The 21,579-nt window shown below is 34.9% G+C and overlaps 1 protein-coding gene across 2 annotated transcripts in view; it reads right to left on the reverse strand.

Annotated features, from left to right (window-relative positions):
* Positions 1-21,579, reverse strand: part of TTC6 (tetratricopeptide repeat domain 6) — a 170,893-nt gene that overhangs the window by 44,096 nt on the left and 105,218 nt on the right. The window contains exons 10-17 of one of the 2 annotated variants that reach the window (XM_045568276.1): positions 18,810-18,884; positions 16,951-17,324; positions 14,035-14,497; positions 13,600-13,729; positions 12,555-12,727; positions 10,824-10,960; positions 4,453-4,622; positions 1,210-1,330 (exon numbers count right to left, since the gene is read on the reverse strand). In XM_045568276.1, the coding sequence (XP_045424232.1) occupies positions 1,210-1,330; positions 4,453-4,622; positions 10,824-10,960; positions 12,555-12,727; positions 13,600-13,729; positions 14,035-14,497; positions 16,951-17,324; positions 18,810-18,884 (1,643 nt within the window). Of the gene's footprint in view, positions 1-1,209; positions 1,331-4,452; positions 4,623-10,823; positions 10,961-12,554; positions 12,728-13,599; positions 13,730-14,034; positions 14,498-16,950; positions 17,325-18,809; positions 18,885-20,460; positions 20,481-21,579 lie in introns of those variants that run through there. The other variant, XM_045568269.1, reaches the window with a different exon arrangement.

Consider the following 21,579-nt stretch of genomic DNA (forward strand, 5'->3'; position numbering starts at 1 on the left):
AGTTACATTCTGGTGATTTTAATCTTGAAAATGAGCCACTTGGGTGACCTGAGACCAAGGTGGATAATGATGAGTTGAAAGCTGTAGTGGAAACGAATCCATCTCAACCTATGCATGAATTAGCAGGAAGGTTTGATGTTACTATTCCAACAATATTGGACAATTTGAAACAAATGGGCAAGGTAAAGAAGCTGGATAGCTGGGTTCCACATGAGTTAAACGAACATTAGAAGAGAAATTGTCTTGAAGCTTACCTTTCTTTGCTGTCATGACATAAAGGCAAACCATTTCTACACCATATTGTTACGTGTGGTGAAAAACGGATTTTTTCTGACAAATTGCAAGGATTCAGCACAATGGTTGGATAAAGATGAAGTGCCAAAACAGTCCAAAACGGAATATTCATCAAAAAAAGCTATAGTGTCTGTTTGGTGGCCCAGTGCTGGTATTATCCACTACAGCTTCATGAAACCTGGTCAATCAATTGCAGCAGATGTCTACTGCAACCATTTGGATGAAATCATGAGGATGCTTGCAATTAAGCAGTCAAGATTAGTCACTGGAGACAGGCTAATCCTCTTGCAAGACGATGCTCGATCACATATTGCACAAACAACTCTGCTCAAACTACAGAGGCTGGTCTTGGAAACTCTCTGTCATCCACTGTATTCACCAGATCTTGCACCAGCTGAATAGCACTTCCAGGCTTTGGACCACTTCTTGCAAGGAAAAAATATTGAATTCTCAATGCCCTTTGGGATTTTATCACCACTCACTCTCCAGGCTTCTTTGCTGCTGGCATAAATAAGCTACCATTAAGATGACAAAATTGTGTCAATAGTTTAGGTGCATACTTTGACTAATTGTACTGCTTCTTGTTTGAGATATAATAAACTTTTACTCTGAAATTGGACATTTCATATTTAATTACCTACTGTTGATTTGTTAGGCATGGATTTAACTCTTCTCAAACTCACTCAACCTGTAAAATTTGTAAAAGCACCTGAGCCAAATAGATGTTGAGAATGGGTATTATTTTAGAAGTAATCTTAATTTTAGAAGTAGTATTCTAATTCTAGGATGACTTTATATAATTGTCTAATTTCCTACTAGGTTATCAATGACAAGGGAAAGGAAGCTTTTTCTTTCATTTCAGTTTTTTCATTTTATACAAAAGTGAAATCATTAAGTACAGAAAGGAAAACATACCTTTCTAGATAAATAACAGTTTCAAAGTCACAAATTGCCAGCATCCAAAGTTTTAGATGTGCATAGATTATGCCCCGATGTAGAAAACAACCAAAATTCTCATAGCCATCATTTATGAGAGCTTAAAAATGAAAACATATATCTTATTCAGGTTTTGAACAACCATATCTGAGTAATATTTTTGCCTTTAACCTTCCTATTGCTTATTCTTTTTTAACATTACAGAAAATAGAACATATCTACAATGAGTATTCTTGTTTGGTGAGTACAAAATAGTATTATACATAAAAATGTATTTATTTATTAGTAAGAGTGTGGCTATGGTTCATGAACTCATTAGATCCAGAAGAAATCCTGGTGATACTGTGGTATGGTCTACTCACTTTACAGTCCAGGAGATTAAGGTCCAAAGGGGCAAAGTACATTGACCGTGGTCATATTGCAAGTGAATGGCAAAGACTGGCCTAGAATATAACACCAGTCAGAAGGGCACCATTGTTACTGGCCAAGGAACAGGCATGGGTACTAGTCCAGACCACAGCAGAAGGCAGAGGTCAGGCACACACACAAGTCAAGATGGGAAGCTGCAAAAAGGCTACATCAAGGCAAGCAGAACTTGCAATTAAGGCAGACAATTTGACTATGCGTTTCCCAAATAACAGAGGCAAAGAGCAAAAAGAACCTACTCTTAGTACTTCAGGGGCATGACTCTCAGTAAGCAGTCTGGATGTCATCTCATATCTCTCCCTTACTGATTCCCCCTTCACTTTCAAAAACATGCTAGTAAATTAGATGGGATTTCCATAAGGTTTTTGTTGTTGTTGTTGTTGTTGTTGTTGTTTTGTTTTGTTGTTTTAGAGACGGGGCTATCTCATTCTGTCACCCTGTCTGGAGTGCAGTGGCACAATCCTAGCTTACTGAAGCCTCAAACTTCCAGGCTCAAGCAATCCTCCCAACTCAACCTCCCAAGTAGCTGGGATTGGTTTTCCACAAGTCTTGACACATATTTTCTAAGCTTCTCAAGCTCATTGTGGCTTAGGAGGGAAAGTTTTTCCAAAAACCTGCATAATGTTCATAGTCTGGGAAAAAAATATTCACAGTACTGGATTTGAGGAAATGGACCCAGTATCAGCAATGATCATACAGATTAAGTAAATACACTAATGCATCACTTAATGACGGGGATATGTTCTGAAAAATGCATTGTTAGGCAACTTTGTCATTGTGCAAATATCTCAGAGTGTACTTACACAAACCTAGATGGTACATATATTTTTATTTATGTGTATTTTTCATATGAAAAACCAAATCTTCCAGCACCATAACTGAATAACAATCATTTCCCCTAGTTGATCTGCAATGCCAATATCAAATGCCATATATCAGGTTTCTATATATGCTTCATTATAATCTTATGGGACCACCATCATATATACAGTCTGTTTTTGACTAAAACATTGCCTTCGAGTGATTACAGTCGCAGTGCTGATGGCTCAACTCACAGTATGATTGGATAGCAATGAAAAAGTCAGCTGCAGTTTTGGTGGTTGCTTTAGAAAAACAGAAAAATTATTTTTAAGGAAAAATTTAGAGTTACTTAACCTCTCTGTGCTTTGGTTTTCTCATCAGTAAAATATGGATGAAAATAGTACCTGCCTCATAGCATTATTCTGAATATTAATTGAGATATCCCATATATAGTACTTAGAACAGTGCTTGGCAAGTAGTGAAATGCCCAATAAATATTAGGCATTATTATTATTACCTTAGAAAAATATCTTGAGGGTCATTTTTAGTTGTAGATTAAACTAAAAAGTTTAGCTAGCCTATAGAAAAGAATTGAGGCCAAAATCAAGCTTTTCTGCTCTCAATAATTAAATAATAGGAATTTCAAACTATTATTTGAAACCTAGAAAGAGGGAAGGGGCAGTGAGAAGCCCAAAACTTGGAGAAGAAAGAAATATGAGCAAGAGGCCTTTTGAGAAAGACCAGGGAAAAGGGGATTTGGCCAGATGGCATATGGACAGGACTGATAGTGCCAGATAAACTTACGGAAAACGAGGTGTTTGACCTTCAAATTTAAGTTGTTTGTGCTAAATCCTCTGAACCCTAACATTCACATTATTACACACAACATGCTTGTGTTAATGTTACATTGGAGAATGAAGGAAAGACCTGGGAAAAAGCAAAACAGAGAGAACAGTAGCCACAAGAAGTGAGTGGGTAAGCAAAGATGGGGAATCTAGCCAAGAGCAGAAATCAGATGCAAAGATGACAAGAGCACTGAACGGGAGTCCTCGAGTCTCTTTCCCAAGAATCCCTGGAAATAGAGGGGAGGGCACTAAACTCCTCTCCGCACATAGAATGGGGTTTGAGTTATTTTATTTGAATTTTAATGGGAAGGGTGACCTCAGAAGGCAAATAGACTCAGAGACAGTCAGGTAACAATCATCTTAGATTTCCTTGCCTGTGAGAGTCTAGTTCTCTCTTAATCTCTAGATACTGCCTCACCTGGATGGTGGGATTCTACAACCTTGCACCGAGGTGAACATAGCCAGGTTTTGAGTGCTGGGCTCTGGCTAGATGTTGTCAGCAGAATGAGCTCATTCATTACGTTGGAGATTGTTTACTAAGCACTTATTCTATGCCCAGAATTGTGCTGGGCACATATATAAGCCAGGAATGCATTGATTGAGGATAAGGTAGAAATGGTCATTTTTAATTGTTGGCATCCACTAGCTACTGAGGATTCTCAAAGCCTATTTTCAGTTTAAGGGTCACAAACTCTGAATTTGACAAATTCACGGGCTGAGACTATGGCATAGAACACAGCCCACCAGGACAATTTATTGCCATTTTAGCAAACTGACTAGGAAATTGACCTGGGTTTCCAAAAAAATCCTCAGAACTCAATATATAGAAAGAGGTTTATTTGATATGATATTCTCCCCTTGCCACAGTTACCACACACACATGCATGCACACACACACACACACACACACACACACACACACATTAAAGGGCATGTTAGAAACACCTCTAGCTAAACCATTATAGCTTGTAAGTACTCAGTGTATGAATAAGTATACTATATATATCTATGTAAGTATACTTAAATGTATTAATATATATAATAGTAAACATATTACATTAGTGATCCCACATCAGTATTCCCCACTATGAAACTGAGCTGCTGAACTTCAGATCAGATTCCTATACAAGTGCAGTTGAAGGCAACGTACCTGAAACGCTATAATCCTGTAGCGCTCTAAGAGAGTTAGTTTTTCTAAATAAGCAAGCTCGATAATAAAATGCTAACCAGTTATTAGGATCTAAGTGAATTGCAACAGACAAATCTTGAGTTGCTTGCTTATGACAATTCTGTTTAAAATATGCTCTTCCTCGGTATGTCCTAGAAAAAAAATTATTTTAAGATGTATTGCAAAATACATATTTTCTCTTTTTGGTAAACCTATACAACTAATTTCACATTGGAATGACAATTTGTTATTATTTATCCTTGCTTCTCAAGAGAGTTTAGTCATGATGTTAGTAGCAAAAAGGATATGAACTTTTTATAAATAAAGTATACTTTATTGTATACATAATTATATACTTATTAAGTAGATTCTATATATTAATTGTATGCCTATTAATTTTATTTTGTTTCTTGCATTTATCATGGAGGCATGCCAATAAACTAGATATAATATTTATTTATTTTTATTATTTATTGAATACCCAAAATGTGTTAGGTACTAATTTATACACAATTGTTCCCTAGAAAAACAAAATAACCTATTTTGCAAAAAATGGGCCCAATGAGTAAAACTTATTATGGGGTTTTTCTCTGGTACCGAAAATATACCCTGATAAATGAGAGTCTGCTCTTTCATGGAGGAAAGCTGTTGCATTAGTTATGTGAATTGGGTTCTTCTCTCATTAACTCTACTCCAATTTTGAAATTGTCATCGACCTATATCAATTCCTGAAAAAGTCACTTTTAATTAGTTAATAATGTGAAGTGTATCAGCTTGTAGAAATGAAATAAAAATGACAATTAAGGAAAAACAGGAGGAATTAGCTTCTACATTGCCTGCTCTGAAGATGTTAAAATAAATCCAAAGGGAGGATAAATAAGTGTTCAAGAATGTTATATTATGAAGGCAATGGTAATTCAGAGAAAAGAGTGCAACCAGTATATTGGCAGACTGATAATGGAGGTCTTTTAAAAGTAGTAAGCCTCTTGAGACTCAAGATATTTTATCATGTAAGAAATAATTTTCCCTACCTTTAAAAAAAAGAAAGTGGTAAATATCAATGAGGGAATAATTAAGAATGCCATGGCCGGGCGCGGTGGCTCACGCCTGTAATCCTAGCACTCTGGGAGGCCAAGGCAGGTGGATCACTCGAGGTCAGGAGTTCGAGACCAGCCTGAGCAAGACCCTGTCTCTACTAAAAATAGAAATAAATTATCTGGACAACTAAAAATATATTTAGAAAAAATTAGCTGGGCATGGTGGTGCATGCCTGTAGTCCCAGCTACTCGGGAGGCTGAGGCAGTAGGATCGCTTAAGCCCAGGAGTTTGAGGTTGCTGTGAGCTAGGCTGACGCCACGGCACTCACTCTAGCCCAGGCAACAAAGTGAGACTCTGTCTCAAAAAAAAAAAAAAAGAATGCCATAGTATATTCATTTAATAATTATCACTGTACCTAATAAAGGAAAATTTAGAAGAATTTAACACAAAGCATATCTGATGTGATATAGTGTGAAGTTTAAGAAGCAGAATATAAAATTACATATATGGTATATTTTTTAAAATATAAAAACCTACACATAGAGGGGAAAAAGAAATGTCTTATTTTCTAATAAATAAAAAAGCTTTGTATTTATTTTTCATTATTACTCATTGCTAAAGAATATTACTAATTAGTTTTCAACATATATATGATTCTGAACTTAAAATCTTACAGAATAAATCTTTTGTAATATCCTTTGTAGCACACCATTAAGTCGTGTTAATTCAAACACACTGACTTTTGCATTTGTTCCTTCTTTCATTTCTACTGCCTCAATACTTCAGCCTCTTATCAGTTCACACTTAGACTGCTATTTTACTCCATTCCTAGTTCTGGAGTGACAAGATTTTATTATCACATAATAAAGATCTCCTTTCTCAAAAATTTCTTCCAATGGTCCCCTATTGCTAATGGAATAAGGCCAAATTCTTTAAAATGGCATATAAGGCTCCCCACAAGACAGAACCATCTTACAATACCTCAAATTAACCATATTTTTCTCCTGCAACCAATTTTATCCCTTTCTTCCCTATTAACTCAAGAAGAAGTAGACAACCAAAACAGAAAAATAATAAGAGAAATTTTAAAGAGTTTCAAAAAAAGATTATCCTACAAATGACTACCAGCTGGTATAATTTTAGAGGTGAGTTATTTTAAATTTTCAAAGAACAAAAAAATCCAATACTAAAGGATACGTTTCTAAGAAAAGATGGATGACTTAATTCATTTTGAGAAAATAGCCAAATCCTGAAATCAAAATCTGACTACAAAACTAGTGACCAATCTTACTATGAATATAGATTAAAAATCTTTTTTAGAAAAAGTAAAAACAAAGAAAATTCAGTACAGTTTAATAATATTCCATCCAAAAATATATGATGACATTTATCCTTCAAAATTATAAAGCCTACTAATATGAGCATCTTATAAGTAGATCACAGGAAAAAATAAATTTTAAACAGGAATAAAAGTATATTCCCTCAAAATAATTAAAGAATAAATGGCTCAAAAATTCCAACTATTATATTTTTTGGTAAAACACAAAGGCATTTTCATTAAATTCAAAATAAGAAGATTCCTATTATCACTACAATTATCATTAAGTGAAAGTCAATGTAATAATTTTTAAAAAGTTGGAGATTAGGACGGAGCAAAAATGGCAGAGTGGAGAATTCAAAACTCCATCCTTCCACAAAAGTAATGAATAACGTGGAAAAAAAAACACTGTCAGAATCAGTATTTTTGGAACACTGGGATCTAATTAAAAACTTACAATTGGGGAAATGCTTAAGAGGGAAAACTGCTGAAGTTTGGAAAAAGAGCTGTATGATGTTCTAACTTACCTTGTTACCATCCGCCATTTCCAGATCAGTGGTGGCGTTGAGAACAACATTCCTGCTTCAGGTTGTTCATATGAACAGAAGCAATAAGGACCTTTTTCTCAAAGAATTGTGGTTGTGTGTTTTGACCTGTCTGGTGGATCACTAAAGGATGAGCACAAGCACTTGGCTTTGTTTAGTCTACCTCAGAACTTTTCCAGAGCTGAGGTAGCTTCCTGAATGGTGTTTATCAAAATCATTTAAGGGCAAATGTATTAACTACTGTCACCTGGAACAATGGATAACAGTTGGGGCAAGCAACAGACAAAATGAAAAGTCTGATAAGGAATAAACTGGGGAAGGAGATACTTGGGGAATATGAGCTTCGAAAAGTTTCCACATACTCTGGGGAATCTAGAAGGCCACATGCAAGCCCAGGGCCAGAAGCATGGATAGAAAAGATCTAAGAAAATCCTAAGCTGGTTGATTCAGGCTTCACACAAGCAGGAGGTGAAAGCTAAGGCACTAAAGTAATAACTGCTTGGATAAACATTAAAGAAAGACCTTGACAGAGTCAATCTGTAAAGACTAAGAGAGTTTTGCCTTGGTTTTTTGGTGCCAGGAGTTTAAGGAAATCTCAGTCAAATCACTAGCTGACAACTAAGCTAAAAGAACAAGGACTTCAGTAGCCACACATGACAAAAAAATTACAGACTTCACAAAATTAATTCAGAAAAGTTATTAAACAAATATGAATGATGAGAAGCAGCAACAGTAAAATGTAGGAAGGAGAGTAAATATGATATCCCAAGTTGCCACATTATAATATTCAAAATGTCTACACTTCAACAACAACAACAACAAAATACAAGCAATGCAAAGGAACAAGAAAGTATGGCCTATTCATGGCACAAAAAAATATTTAATACAAATTGTCCCCGAGGAAGCCCAGACATTGGACTTACTAGACAAAAGATTTTAAATCTGCTCCAAGAACTAAAGGAAACAATGGACAAAGAACTAAAGAAATTATTGATGTTGATAGATATCAATTGATAGATAATTTACAAAATGGAGCCAAATAGAAATTCTGAAGTTGAAAAGTATTAACATATTTCTTTAGTGGTAAGTTCAAGCTATTCACATTTATTGAAAGAATTGATAAGAGGGGCAGATTTCTATTCATCCTGTTCAGTTGAACTTTGTTGCTTTGTTTTCTCTCTTGAGCCACTGTGGTATCTGGCCTTTGACCTTTAGCTTTTAGATGATTTTACACTGGTGAATGTTTATTCTATGCTTTGTATGGAACCAGAGAAGACCCTGTATAGCAAAAACAATCTCAAGCAAAAAGAACAACTTGGGAGGCATCAATTTACCAGACTTCAAGCTATACTACAAGGCTATAATAACTAAAATAGGATAGTACTGGCACAAGAACAGAGAAGTATCCAATGGAACAGAACTGAGAGCCCAGATATAAAACCATTCTCATATAGCCATCTAATTTTTGACAAAGAAGACAAAACATACACTGGGGAAAAGAAGCCCTATTCAATAAATGGTGCTAGGAAAATTGGATAGCCACATGTGGAAGACTGAAACAGGATCCTCACCTTTCACCTCTCACAAAAATCAAATCATAGTGGATAATAGACTTAAGCCTAAAGTGTGAAACTATTCGAATTCTAGAAGAAAATATGGGAAAAACTCTTATAGACATTGGCCTAGGCAAAAAATTTATGAAGAAGACCCCAAAGGCAATCACAGCAACAACAAAAATAAATAAATGGGGCCTGATCAAATTGAAAAGCTTCTGCACAGCCAAGGAAACTATCACGAGAGCAAACAGACAACCTACAAAAGGGAGAAAATATTCGCATGCTGCACATCCAAAAAAGGGCTGATGACTAGAATCTATATAGAACGAAGGAAAATCAACAAGAAAAAAATCAAACAACCCTATCAAAAAGTGGGCAAAGGACATGAACAGAAACTTTTCAAAAGAAGACAGAAGAATGGCCAACAAACATATGAAAAAATGCTCAACATCTCTAATCATCAGGGAAATGCAAATCAAAACCACAATGAGATATAACTTATCTCCAGTGAGAATGGCCTTTATCAAAAAGTCCCAAAACAATAAATGTTGGTGTGGATGCAAAGGGATAGAAACACTCATACACTGCTGGTGGGACTGCAAACTAGTGCAACCTCTGTGGAAAGCAATATGGAGATACCTCAAAGAGATACAAGTAGATCTACCATTTGATCCAGCAATCCCATTACTGGGCATCTACTCAAAAGAACAAAAGACATTCTATAAAAAAGACATCTGCACTCAAATGTTCATAGCAGCACAATTCACAATTGCAAAGATGTAGAAACAACCCAAGTGCCCTTCAATACATTAATGGATTAATAAAATGTGGCATATGTATACCATGTATTCAGCTACAAGAAACAATGGTGATATAGCACCTCTTGTATTATCCCAGATAGAGCTGGAACCCATTCTACTAAGTGATGTATTCCAAGAATGGAAAAATAAGCACCACATGTACTCACCATCAAATTGGTTTCAACTGATCAACACCTAAGCGCACATATAGGAATAACATTCATCAGGTGTTGGGCAGATGGGAGGGGGAAGGAGGGGATGGGTATATACATACATAATGAGTGTGATGCACACCGTCTGGGGGATGGACACGCTTGAAGCTCTGACTTGGGGGGGGGAGGGATGGGGGCAAGCGCAATATAAGTAACCTAAACATTTGTACCCCCATAATGTGCTGAAATAAAAAAATACCTTGTCTTAAAAAGCAATTTCTAAATTCTCTCTAAGCAGAACCTAGAGGGTTTCTCCACCTTCTGTCTTCCCTTTATTCCTCAGCCCCAACCATGGGCAAACCCTTTAACTTCTCATCTCCTTGGTTTCACTAAAACAGAGAAGGTTGTTTTTGGTTTTGTTTTACTGATTGCTTCAGTGACAACAAAAAACAAAATGCGACACAGGGCCAGAAATGATTGGAATTCATTTTTGCAATAAAGTATAAGTGACAGAAGTCACTGAAGAGTTCAGTGATGCTCAAATGTCCAGCTTCCTTTTAAAACTTTGTATGCTATTACTATCCTTTGCCTTTTCTGTTTTTCCAAGTAATAATTCTTCTTTTCTCACCTTACCCTAACCTTAAAAAATTCACAGTTCAGGTGAGAAATTGTTTACTGGTTCTTCTGTAAAGATGTTCAATACACTAAATCTTTTGGTTATACGAAACTAATCCTGAAAATTTTTTTAAAGACAAATAAACCCATACATTTTAAAATAAAATATTTTCTAAAATAAAAAATGCAAGGATGAATAATATAGGTGGTAGTCAATGTTTTAGAAATTGATTAACGTTAATAGTATTTAGGAAATACAAATGGAACAATTCTAAATTGTCATTTATACATCTTATAATTTCAAAGAAGACATCTAAAATAATTCTTACCTTGCTTGAGAATTTTGGGGATTTATATTTAACAAGGCAGTAAAATCCTGTATGGTTGCAATCCAGTTTTCATTTTCAAAATAAAACAGCCCACGTTTCAATAATGCATCTGTTCTTTGGGGATCATAATGAATACACTATAGCAGTGGGGAGAAGTACATAAACATCACATAATGAAAAAAGAACTAAGAAAAGTATGTAATCACATAACAAGTTAAGTGAATTACAACCACAATTTTAACTTCAGATTACATAAAAGCAAACCTCTTTAACATGCCAAAATTTCCAGATTTGCATCTAAACAATGTATCTTTACAAAATCCACCCATCATCAAATTCTAGAGGGGCAATATTTTCTAAGAGAAAAAACAAACAGTATATACAAGAAGCCAAGACTTTTGTCCACTGAAATTTTTGCTGATAAAAATTCATAAGTGAATTGTTCAACTAAAGTGGAGTTTGTTGGCTCTATCATAGCATTTTATCTGAATTAAAGATGTAACATATTAGACTATATCAAGGCTGATTCAATGAAATCAAATATAGATTAATCTGGCCATTAAAACAGGGAAGAGAAATGAATTAGTATTGGCATGGTTCATTCATTTCACATTGACATACAAAGCAACAGAACGATCAGACTAAATCATTACATACTTGGTTATAAAGCTCTTCGCCTATTGGTAGTGGAAAAGAATTGAAGCACAAAGGAGGTTAGCAAGTATTTTTAGAACAGAAAAAAACAAAAAAGCTAATGATTTTGAAACTTGTTTGACCTAATGTGTTACATTAAATCTATTTTTAAACTATTGGTGTCAGGTGGGGGAAAAAAACAGATGATAATTTGCATATCTTCAAAAGGGTTTTTGGTCACTTCTAGACCAGAAGTTACAAAATATATAATATTCTCTTCAAGCAGAAGAATGCCAAGTAAGTGGCTAAACGGCCATGGATTAAGAAACAGAGCAGTCAGGAACATGGAAAGTTAAGTTATTTAAATAATTTCTCCTAAATTCTCAATTGTACTAAAGACTAAAAATTTGGAGTTAAAGGTCAGGAAATCAGAATTACAATTGTGCTGCAACCCGGGAAATATTTTGCCTTGACTCTAGTCTCAACGTACAGTTCAGCTAAAAGTTCGTGTCCTCACATTCCCTGACATCCTGCAACCAAATATAAATTACTCGACCAGCATCCTTATTTTCTTCATAGCACTCATCATAATTTGTAATGATATGTATATCCACTACTTTATGCAGTGCCTTAGTAAATAAATATTTGTGAGTGATGAATGAATGGATTAATGAATCAGTAATCACAGCTTCTCTGAGAACAGATAGGTTCCCTGCAAAAAAGAAACAGTTGTTCAAAAATTAACAAGTAGAAAACAGTTTTCTCTATTGTTTGAAGGGAAGAAACAATTTTCAAAGGCTTCTTTAACCACTGATTCATGGTTTAAGAGGAGAGAGCTGGAAAAACTGAGACCCCTTCATAGTTGTCTCCATGCCCCCAAACTCAACTCTTTGATGTGAATCTATTCATTCAACAATAATTTTAAAAAGTAATGTAGTATAAATATTAATTACAGTAATGAAAACTCTAGCTGCTAACCTATAATAAATTAACTGATTATATATGTGAAAAGACTTTTAAAAACTTGCTATACTATTAGCATGAGAATATCATGATTTAAAATATATAAATGGCAGCATTATATGAGATAAAGCTTACCCTAGTAAAGTCATCAATGGCCAGTACTTTGTTTGTCATTTCAAACATTTCGCCCCTCCGGAAATAGATATCAGCATCTGTAGGCCTACACTTAATTGCCTGGGTATAGTTTAGAATTGCCAAAGTAATGTCTTTTTTTCCCCTGAAAATTTCTGCCTTTGACAAATAGACCTCTAAAGAAGATTAAAAAGGTAAAATTAGTGTTACAATTCTTTCGTTAACCATGAAAATTTTAGAAGATTAATCTGTCTCTCCAAAAATGTAGGCTTAGAATAATTTACTCTGTTATACTTTCTTAACCATTTTATTTAATTTTTTATTTCAACAATGCCAAATTTGTTCTTAAAGGCTGGATAAATACTCATTTGTGGTTAAAAGTACATTTAATTTGAAGCAACAAAAATTACCTTTTACCTTTTTATATGTCTAAAATGTTTTATAATCTTATAATGATCATAGCAAAAAGTTAGGTTTTGATGGCACAAAATTTTATGAATTTTTAGCAGACAGAGATCAACATAGGTTAAAAACATCTAGCAAACTTATATTATATTCTATGGGTGTGTTGTAGGTGCTGGGGATACAAAGATAAATATGACATCTTCACATTCCTAGAAAGTTCTATGTCTAATGGTTCAAGTGGGTTAGAGGATGGTACATAAGAGAAAAGGTATATATTTCATCCCACCAAGAAGATCTAGGTATACTACAATTCTAATTCAGAGATTTGTGGTCAAGAAAAGATTTTTAAATAACTTTTGTAACTACAAATTTTAAGTTTATATTCTTGTGAGATATGCAGTAAGGAACCAATTTACTGAAATATATATCAAGAAATTAATGTTTCAAACCATGATGAGTATTTTGAAAACAATACGGGATTGAATGAGCCTTGAATTTATAATAACAAGAGTAAAAAATTTGGAAAGTCACAACCATTTTTTCAGGACTTACATCTCCTGATTTATGTATCTCTATAATACCAATACATGACAAAGGCAAGGTAAAGATATAGGTACTATAACTGTCTCCACAGACAACCCACCTGCATTATTTTTATTATATTTATTTATATAATTCAAGTCATCCAAAGCTTCATTAATCTTGTCTTGAAAAAGATAAATTAAATGTCGGTGCCAATAGGCATTGAGAAACAATGGTTCCAAGCGTATAGCCTAGGAAATATATGTATAAATTCAATTAAAATTGATTTGTTAAAGGAAGATATCCTACCAAATAAATTTTTGAAATCCTATTGATCCCAGTGGCTTTGTACATATATAGCATAAAATAAAACCTCCCAATCTGACAAACATCTAGTGCTTTGAATATTATTTGAAAATGCAAATAATCATATTATCACAATCCCACATTATATAATAAATATTCATTGTTCAAAATTCCAGTAAAAATTACTATATAATTAAAAGCAAGATAAATGGTGAATATTTCTATTTCAATTAAATATAATAAAACTTACTTCCTGTAGATCTTTCATGGCACTCCGTAACTTTCCCAGTTTCCTAAAAATAGCTCCACGCCTACAATATGCAAATGCAGGATATTTTTTTTTATTATTTATTTCTTCAGTCAAGATCACCACTTCAGATTCATAATGTTTAATGACTTCTGGTGGAAGACCAGACTCCAAAGAATCACTTAATTCTAATTTTTGTGGTTCTTTCACTCTTTCAGGCAGGTCTTTAGGAATAGCTGTTTCAACAACTTTCTCTGTTCTGGGTGTCCTCTGAAGTTTGTACTTAGTGAACATATCAATAGCCCATGTCCGAGGATCAGTGTTTTCTGGAATTCCTCCCACACTTTGGACAAATTTTTCAAAATTTAAACACAAAGGTAAGCTGGGACACCGTATTTGACGTTCATATAATGGAACTTTGAGCAAATATTTCTTCTGTTCAGGAAGTATTCCATGCGATGCTGATCTAGTTTTTAAAAGAGTGATTTTTTTTTAATTACAGAAATATAATTATCTTTCTAATCAATAAATCAACTCAGCCACACACAAAATTACTATTTCTCTGTTATTGAAATAAAATTACATGCTAATTTTATGCAGCCCAAGTGCTCCTTTGCATTCATTAAAATTGTAACAGTTTATGAAGAATCTCTGCAGAGTTTATGAAAGCAAAAGACTGTTTTTAAAGATGTAGCCTCCCTAGAGTACCAAAATAATGGGCTCAGTGCTCCTTTCAGGTTTAATTTACACCCCCAACACACCACCCACCAGTGGAAGTACAATGGAGAATTAAGGAAGTAAACAGATGTGAGAAAGAAAATGCCATCCAAGAGGTTGAAGAGGACATGAACTTGAGGAAGTGGGAAAAAGAAAGGAGTTGACTACAGGGCAGACTACCAAATAAACCTCCCAAACTTCACTCTTCTTAGTAGGCTGTCAAATTAGATAATACCTAACATGCTCTCAAATGCTACAAGTCTAGGGTTACTCTTCTCAAATTTTCCATTTGCAATATAGTTTTCATTCAGTAACATTTAGTATATGGCTGGTACTAGCCACAGGGGATAGGATAAACACATTCTATTGGAAGAAACAAAAATTTTAACCTCATCACTACATACTTAATGAGTGTTTACTGCGAGAAAGACCTAGTGCTAAACACTAGGAAAATAAAAGTAAGAAAAATCCATTTCCTTCCCTTTCATTTCTTTCTTACACACTCTACTGTTTTCCACATTCGAGTGCAAGCTGCCATATCTATTCTGCTGAGAGTACAGAAACTTCTTAATTCTGTTTCTACTCTTGCACTTTGTGTAATCCGTTCTCCACATGGCAGTCAGCATGGTTTTTGTCCAAATATAAATCAGATCATGTCATTCCCTCCAAGAGCGTCCCGTAGTACCCAGAATGCAAATCAAGCTTTTCAGCAGAGTCTGCAAGATTCCACATGATGAGTCCCCAGCACAGATCTCTGATATCACTACTCTCTCCCCTCACCCCATATTTCCAGGCACATCATCCTTGAGCAAGCCTCAAGACCACCGCCCTTTCTAGCCTTCTTACTTGCGGGCTCCTTCTCAGTTGACACTCCTGACCAAATGTCACCTTAGAAAGACTTTATGTGCCAGATATGTTTTGTTTGCACCTGCGCATTCATCTCTACCTTTCTCCACCTTGCTCTCTGCCCTGGGACACTGATCTGTACAGACCACATCCATAGGATCCCTTGTTCTATCTTCTTTTCTCATAGAGATTATGCAATTAGGAACCCCAACAGAGGGATGGACGAGAGGGAAGAAGTCAAGGTATTTATTCCTCTGGCTCACTCATGAACAGTTTCCTCAAACTGGCTATAATCTTTGACCAAAGATCATTCCTGATTTCAAGAAAACTCTTTCTATACAGCTCTTTCTTCCAAGTTCTAGTAATAACTCCCTCTTTTTGTCCTCTCTAACGCAGGGGTAAAAAATGGCTTTACAACTTTTAGTCTGTGGATACTGCATTATCATTTGTGGTTTCCCTATATTCTGATATCTTTGTAAATTGCCCCTTTATCATGACCTCCCAGAACTATCCTATCCGTTTGCTACTGGGACCTTGATGGATAAAGTAATAGTACCAGAGATGGATGCAGGAAACACACACATACAAAGGATTCTAGGATAAGCTCCTTGCCAGGGTGAAATGTAGTGGTATCAAAACTTCTCAGATAATCCCCTGTGTTAGCAGGGAATGGTGTTCAGGTAGAAGGCAAGGCACTGGGAGATCAAGTAGCTAACATTTAATAACTAGGACAATAAAAATGATTATAAAAATTATGTAGTCGGTTAACTGCTTCTTTCAGACCAAAGAGTAGTTGCAGTACCTATTAAATGTCTAAGCCCTCTAAACCTTGTGCACTAAGGTAATAAAGCTATTAAAGAAAGAAATAGGAAACTGAAATATGGGTTGTGAACATGAGAGCAGACATGAATGAGGGTGACAGTTTTGAATCTCTAAATTCCACTTATCTTCCCTTGACCAAGGAGACTGGCTGAAGGGTTGTCAGACCTTCTATCTGAGACACTCAGTCCTCTCCTGCATAAATATATTTCAATGGCTACACTGTAACATTGCCTCACACGCTACAACAGACCTGATTTAAGCACTTCCCAAAATCACTCAGCTGTGACTCCCGAACCCACTCATGGAAGCACAACCATCACAGTCCCTCAGCCTTCCACATACCTCCTCTACTTAGGTGGCCCTGAATCAGTGGCTGCTGGCCCTAGCCAGGGAGGTAGTCCTTTAGCTAAGAGTTCAGCATATTTTCAGTGCTGAACAAAATAATAACTGCATTGGATGAGACTATAACATTAAGGCCAAAACCATAATATGTTTCTTCAACTATTAATATAAAAAACATTGCTTAAACAAGACCTTTTAAGAGATTTTGGAGGCTTGGATAATTCTTCACACACAATTATAAGTTTTTGGAATTTCAATCCTTTCTTCGATTTCGTCTTCTTTTTCCTGGGATAAACAATGTAACTAATGCCAGCTTTTCTAGATGCTTCAATAAGAGAGAGAGAGATATCTCTCCCATCGTGTCTTTCTTGCATATCATCCAAGATGACATCTATATTTTCTTTCACAGGAATGGGCTCCTCAGTTTTACTTTGCTTAGTGAGCTGATGCTCCAACTCTTTTGCTTTCTGAAACATCACTTCTTTCAAACTGCTTTGCATGTCATCCTTGGTTTCCAATACAGCTATGCTCTCCTTCTTCCTCAAGTTAGCTACAGATTTTACTCTCTTAATAAGGAAGCAAAGAGATAGAAAAAATATATAAAATCTATTTAGTTGTCCATTTAAAATTAATTCAGTTACAATTTCTATTAAAGTAGTTGGTCACTTTATTGATAAATTTAGAAATCATGCATTCTTAAGGTCATTTAAAAGTCGGCTTATAAAGTTAATAAAGGTTAGTTAAAGCAAAGTACAATAATTTTGTTGGTCATATGACATTTCATTAGATACATATAAATAATATCATAAAGTAGATATGCATTAATTATGACTTTATATATTTTTAATTGAAGACAATGCTGTCTACATATCCAAATAAAGTACATGCTGTACTTTGACATTTAATGCAAAAAAAAATTGGTAGAATGGGCAAAAACTATTAAAATGTCTTAAATCAAATTAAAATTAATTTGAGTCTATTTTCAAAAGTACTTAACATTGAGTTTCTATACAGTACTATTCAAATATTTTCTACAATAACTTTCAATTCAATATTTGTAAGCTTAGGTAAAGAATCCCAGCCTATTACATATTTATTTTATCTAATCATTACAAAATCAACTTAATTTTTAATAATACTATTATTTATTATAACAAATAATTTTTTTTTTTCTTGAGACAGAATCTCGCTCTGTTGCCCTGGCTAGAGTGAGTGCCACGGCGTCAGCCTAGCTCACAGCAACCTCAAATTCCTGGGCTTAAGCTGATCCTACTGCCTCAGCCTCCCAAGTAGCTGGGACTACAGGCATGCATCACCATGCCCGGCTAATTTTTTCTATATATATTTTAGTTGGCCAGATAATTTCTTTCTATTTTTAGTAGAGACAGGGTCTCACTCTTGCTCAGGCTGGTCTCGAACTCCTAACCTCGAGTGATCCACCCGCCTCGGCCTCCCAGAGTGCTAGGATTACAGGCTGAGCCACCGTGCCCGGCCTTATTGTAACAAATAATTTTTAATAATTATACATTAATACTTGAAACTTTAATAATACTCATTACTTATAAAAGATAAATCAATTCTAATCCTTTGATATAGCATTCTCTACCTATTGAACTATTGTGAATAAGTTAACTGGATTTCTTTTTGATAATAAATAATAATGTTATAGAGATTTTTTTATAGTGAATTCAGACCCAAATTTCAAACATAACAATTTCATACAAGTTATATACCATAAGATATATTTAATACTAAAGTACAATAGAAATATTGATTCCCTGTGACTTACTATACTCTCCTTGTCTCAAATAACTGTTAATATATACATAACTCAGTATGTAATTAGACTAGAGAATAGAATATAGAATATATATATGCACTATACTCTCCTTGTCTCAAATAACTGTTAATATATACATAACTCAGTATGTAATTAGACTAGAGAATAGAATATAGAGTATATATATGCATGTTTTTTAAAAAACCATAAGAGTTTTTCCTAGAAACATAAACATTTGTTTTAGATAGTAAAAGCTAAAAAATTATGATACCTTTAATTGTGGAGGTTGTGTACTCAAACATTTTTGGATATTTTCAGATGATTTAGACTTTCTTAGCAAGAAAGACTGTGAAATAATCAAATGAAAAATATACATTAAGCATAGATACTATTTGTAAACTAAAACATCATATGACAGTTGGCTAATGATCACTGTTTCTGTAAATTAATGAAACACAGAAATACTAATTAAAATACAGGTTCTTACTGACTTCAACATCACTGACTTCATAGAGAGGAGCAGAACTTAAAAGCCATCAATTAATTTAGAAAAGTGTATAATGAAAACCATATTATTTTTAAAAACTCAATGTGATATAACAACCCTGCTATGTCTGAGGTGCTATAATGCAAAGCTTCCCAGCTGGAGTGAGTGGCACTGGTGTGTGCGAATGTACAATAGATATGCTGAGCCATGAATCCCCTTAACCATGGAGCTGCACTGGTTGGACCTGGGGCAGCTACTCTCCCCTGGACAGTCACTTCTAGTCATGAGCAACCTTGACCTTTCACTCCAGGGGACCACACAAATATTACAACTTACTGCAATAGCACCCAGACTGGTGTTATTGGTGTGAATTAAGAGTTGGAAAGCACTACTATACTAGAATGGAAAGTACCAAGAAAATGACGTTTCATGCCCTCAAACAGCATAATAGTACAAATAGCAAAAAAGAAATATCTATGTTCAAAAATGACTGTGGCAATGACTTCCCAGATGACACAAATCAGGTGCAAAGAGAATGCAGGAGAGGGAGGGATCAGTGCTGAAAGGGGAGGATCCTGGATAGACCAGCTTGAAGAGCAGGTATATGAAAGGCAGCAGCATTTCCATAGGCTGAGAAGGGGTTGAGAACATCCCAAGCCAAGGGATCAGCCTAAGTGAGCACAGAAAAGTGTCAAAGTGCCAATAATTTTAATCCACAAGGAGCCTGGTGTAGGCAGAGTACAGAGTACATGGAGATTACACAGAAGTAGAAGTATAATGGGAAAGAACATAGAGTTGAGGCCAGGTTATGAGACTTAAATACTCAGACATTATTTGGTAGATGGAGTTATTAAGTTTGTTGAGACATGAGTGATGCAATCATACCTGTGTTTTAAGAATATAGCAGGATGTCTTAGTGATAAATTCTCTGTGCCCCAATGGCAATTACAGCAACAACAAAAATAAATGAGACTTAATTAAATTGAAAAGCTTCTTCTGCACAGCTAAGGAAATAATCAACAGAGTAAACAGACAATGTATAGAACATGAGAAAATATTTATATACGATAAAAGGCTAATAACCAGAATCTACAAAGAAGTCAACCAAATCAGCAAGAAAAAAAAACAAACAACCCCATTAAAAGGGGGCAAAAGACATGAACAGAAGCTTTTCAAAAGAAGATAGACAAATGGTCAATAAACATACGAAAAAATGCTCAGTGTCAGTAATTATCAGGGAAATGCAAATTAAAACCACAATGAGATATCACCCTACCCCCTGTTAGAATAACTTTTACTAAAAAGTCCAAAAACAATAGATGCTGGTGTGGATGCAGAGAGAAAGGAATGCTTATATCCTCTTGGTGGGACTGCAAATTAGTACGTCTACAAAAAACAATATGGAGATTCCTCAAAGAACTAAAAGTAGACCTACCATTTGATCCAGCCATCTTACCCCTGGGTATCTACCCAAAGAAAAAGAAGTCATTTTATCAAAAGACATCGTACTTGAATGTTTATTGCAGCACAATTCACAATTGCAAAGATGTGGAATTAACCCAAGTGCCCATCAATTCATGAGTGGATTAACAAAATGTGGTATGTGTTACTGGAATACCACTCAGCCATAAAAAGAATGAATTAATGACTTTTGCAATAATTTGGATGGAACTGGAGACCATTATCCTAAGTGAAGTATCTAAAGAATGGAAAAACAAACACCGCATGTACTCACTATTAAATTGGAACTAACCAATGAGCACAGATGTGCACAGAGGGAAGTAAAATTCAGTGAAAATCAATCAGGGGGAGGTGGGAGAAGGGAATGGGTAAAGACCTACCTAATGGGTACAATGAACAAAATTTGAGTGATGGGCACACTTATAGCCCTGATTCAAGCATTACAAAAGCGATCCACATAACCAAAAACATTTGTACCCCCTTAAAATTTTGAAATAAAAAAAAGACAGCTGAAGTTGAAATAGTATGAATCTTCTAAATTTGGGGATAATACAATTACCAAAAACAAAAACTAAAGTTAACACAAAATATACTTAGGATAAGCAATCATCAAAATTCCTATTATCAAAAGCCATATTACACTTGTTTCAATGGCCAACATAAAATCCTTATGTTTAAATCAAAATGTTTATTAATTTTTCAAATTTAAAATAATATGATAAAAAGAGAATATAGCAGGATGGATTGCGAGAAGCAGCTACTAAAAATGGGAATATCCAATAAGTAGGTGTAAGTAGTGCTACCGCAATAGTCTAGAAAGTGCAAATGGCATCCAATCCAAATTAGAAAAGTGTTATTTGTTGATTCGATTATTTTTAAGTGACAGTCACTGCTCTAGGTGTTGTGGCTAAAACAGTGAATATGAATGATATGACCCCAGGCTGGTAAGGAATAAAAAGATCAATCATACAGAAGGACAAATATTTGATAAGTACTATAAAAAAAGCAGCAAAAGAGGGACCTATATTAAAACATTACCCCCCCCCCCCCAAAAAAAGTATTCCTTGACTGTATGTGAGCAAAGCAGGAGGCA

This window comes from Lemur catta, chromosome 1 (assembly GCF_020740605.2).
Source record: "Lemur catta isolate mLemCat1 chromosome 1, mLemCat1.pri, whole genome shotgun sequence".
Taxonomy (NCBI): Eukaryota; Metazoa; Chordata; class Mammalia; order Primates; family Lemuridae; genus Lemur; species Lemur catta.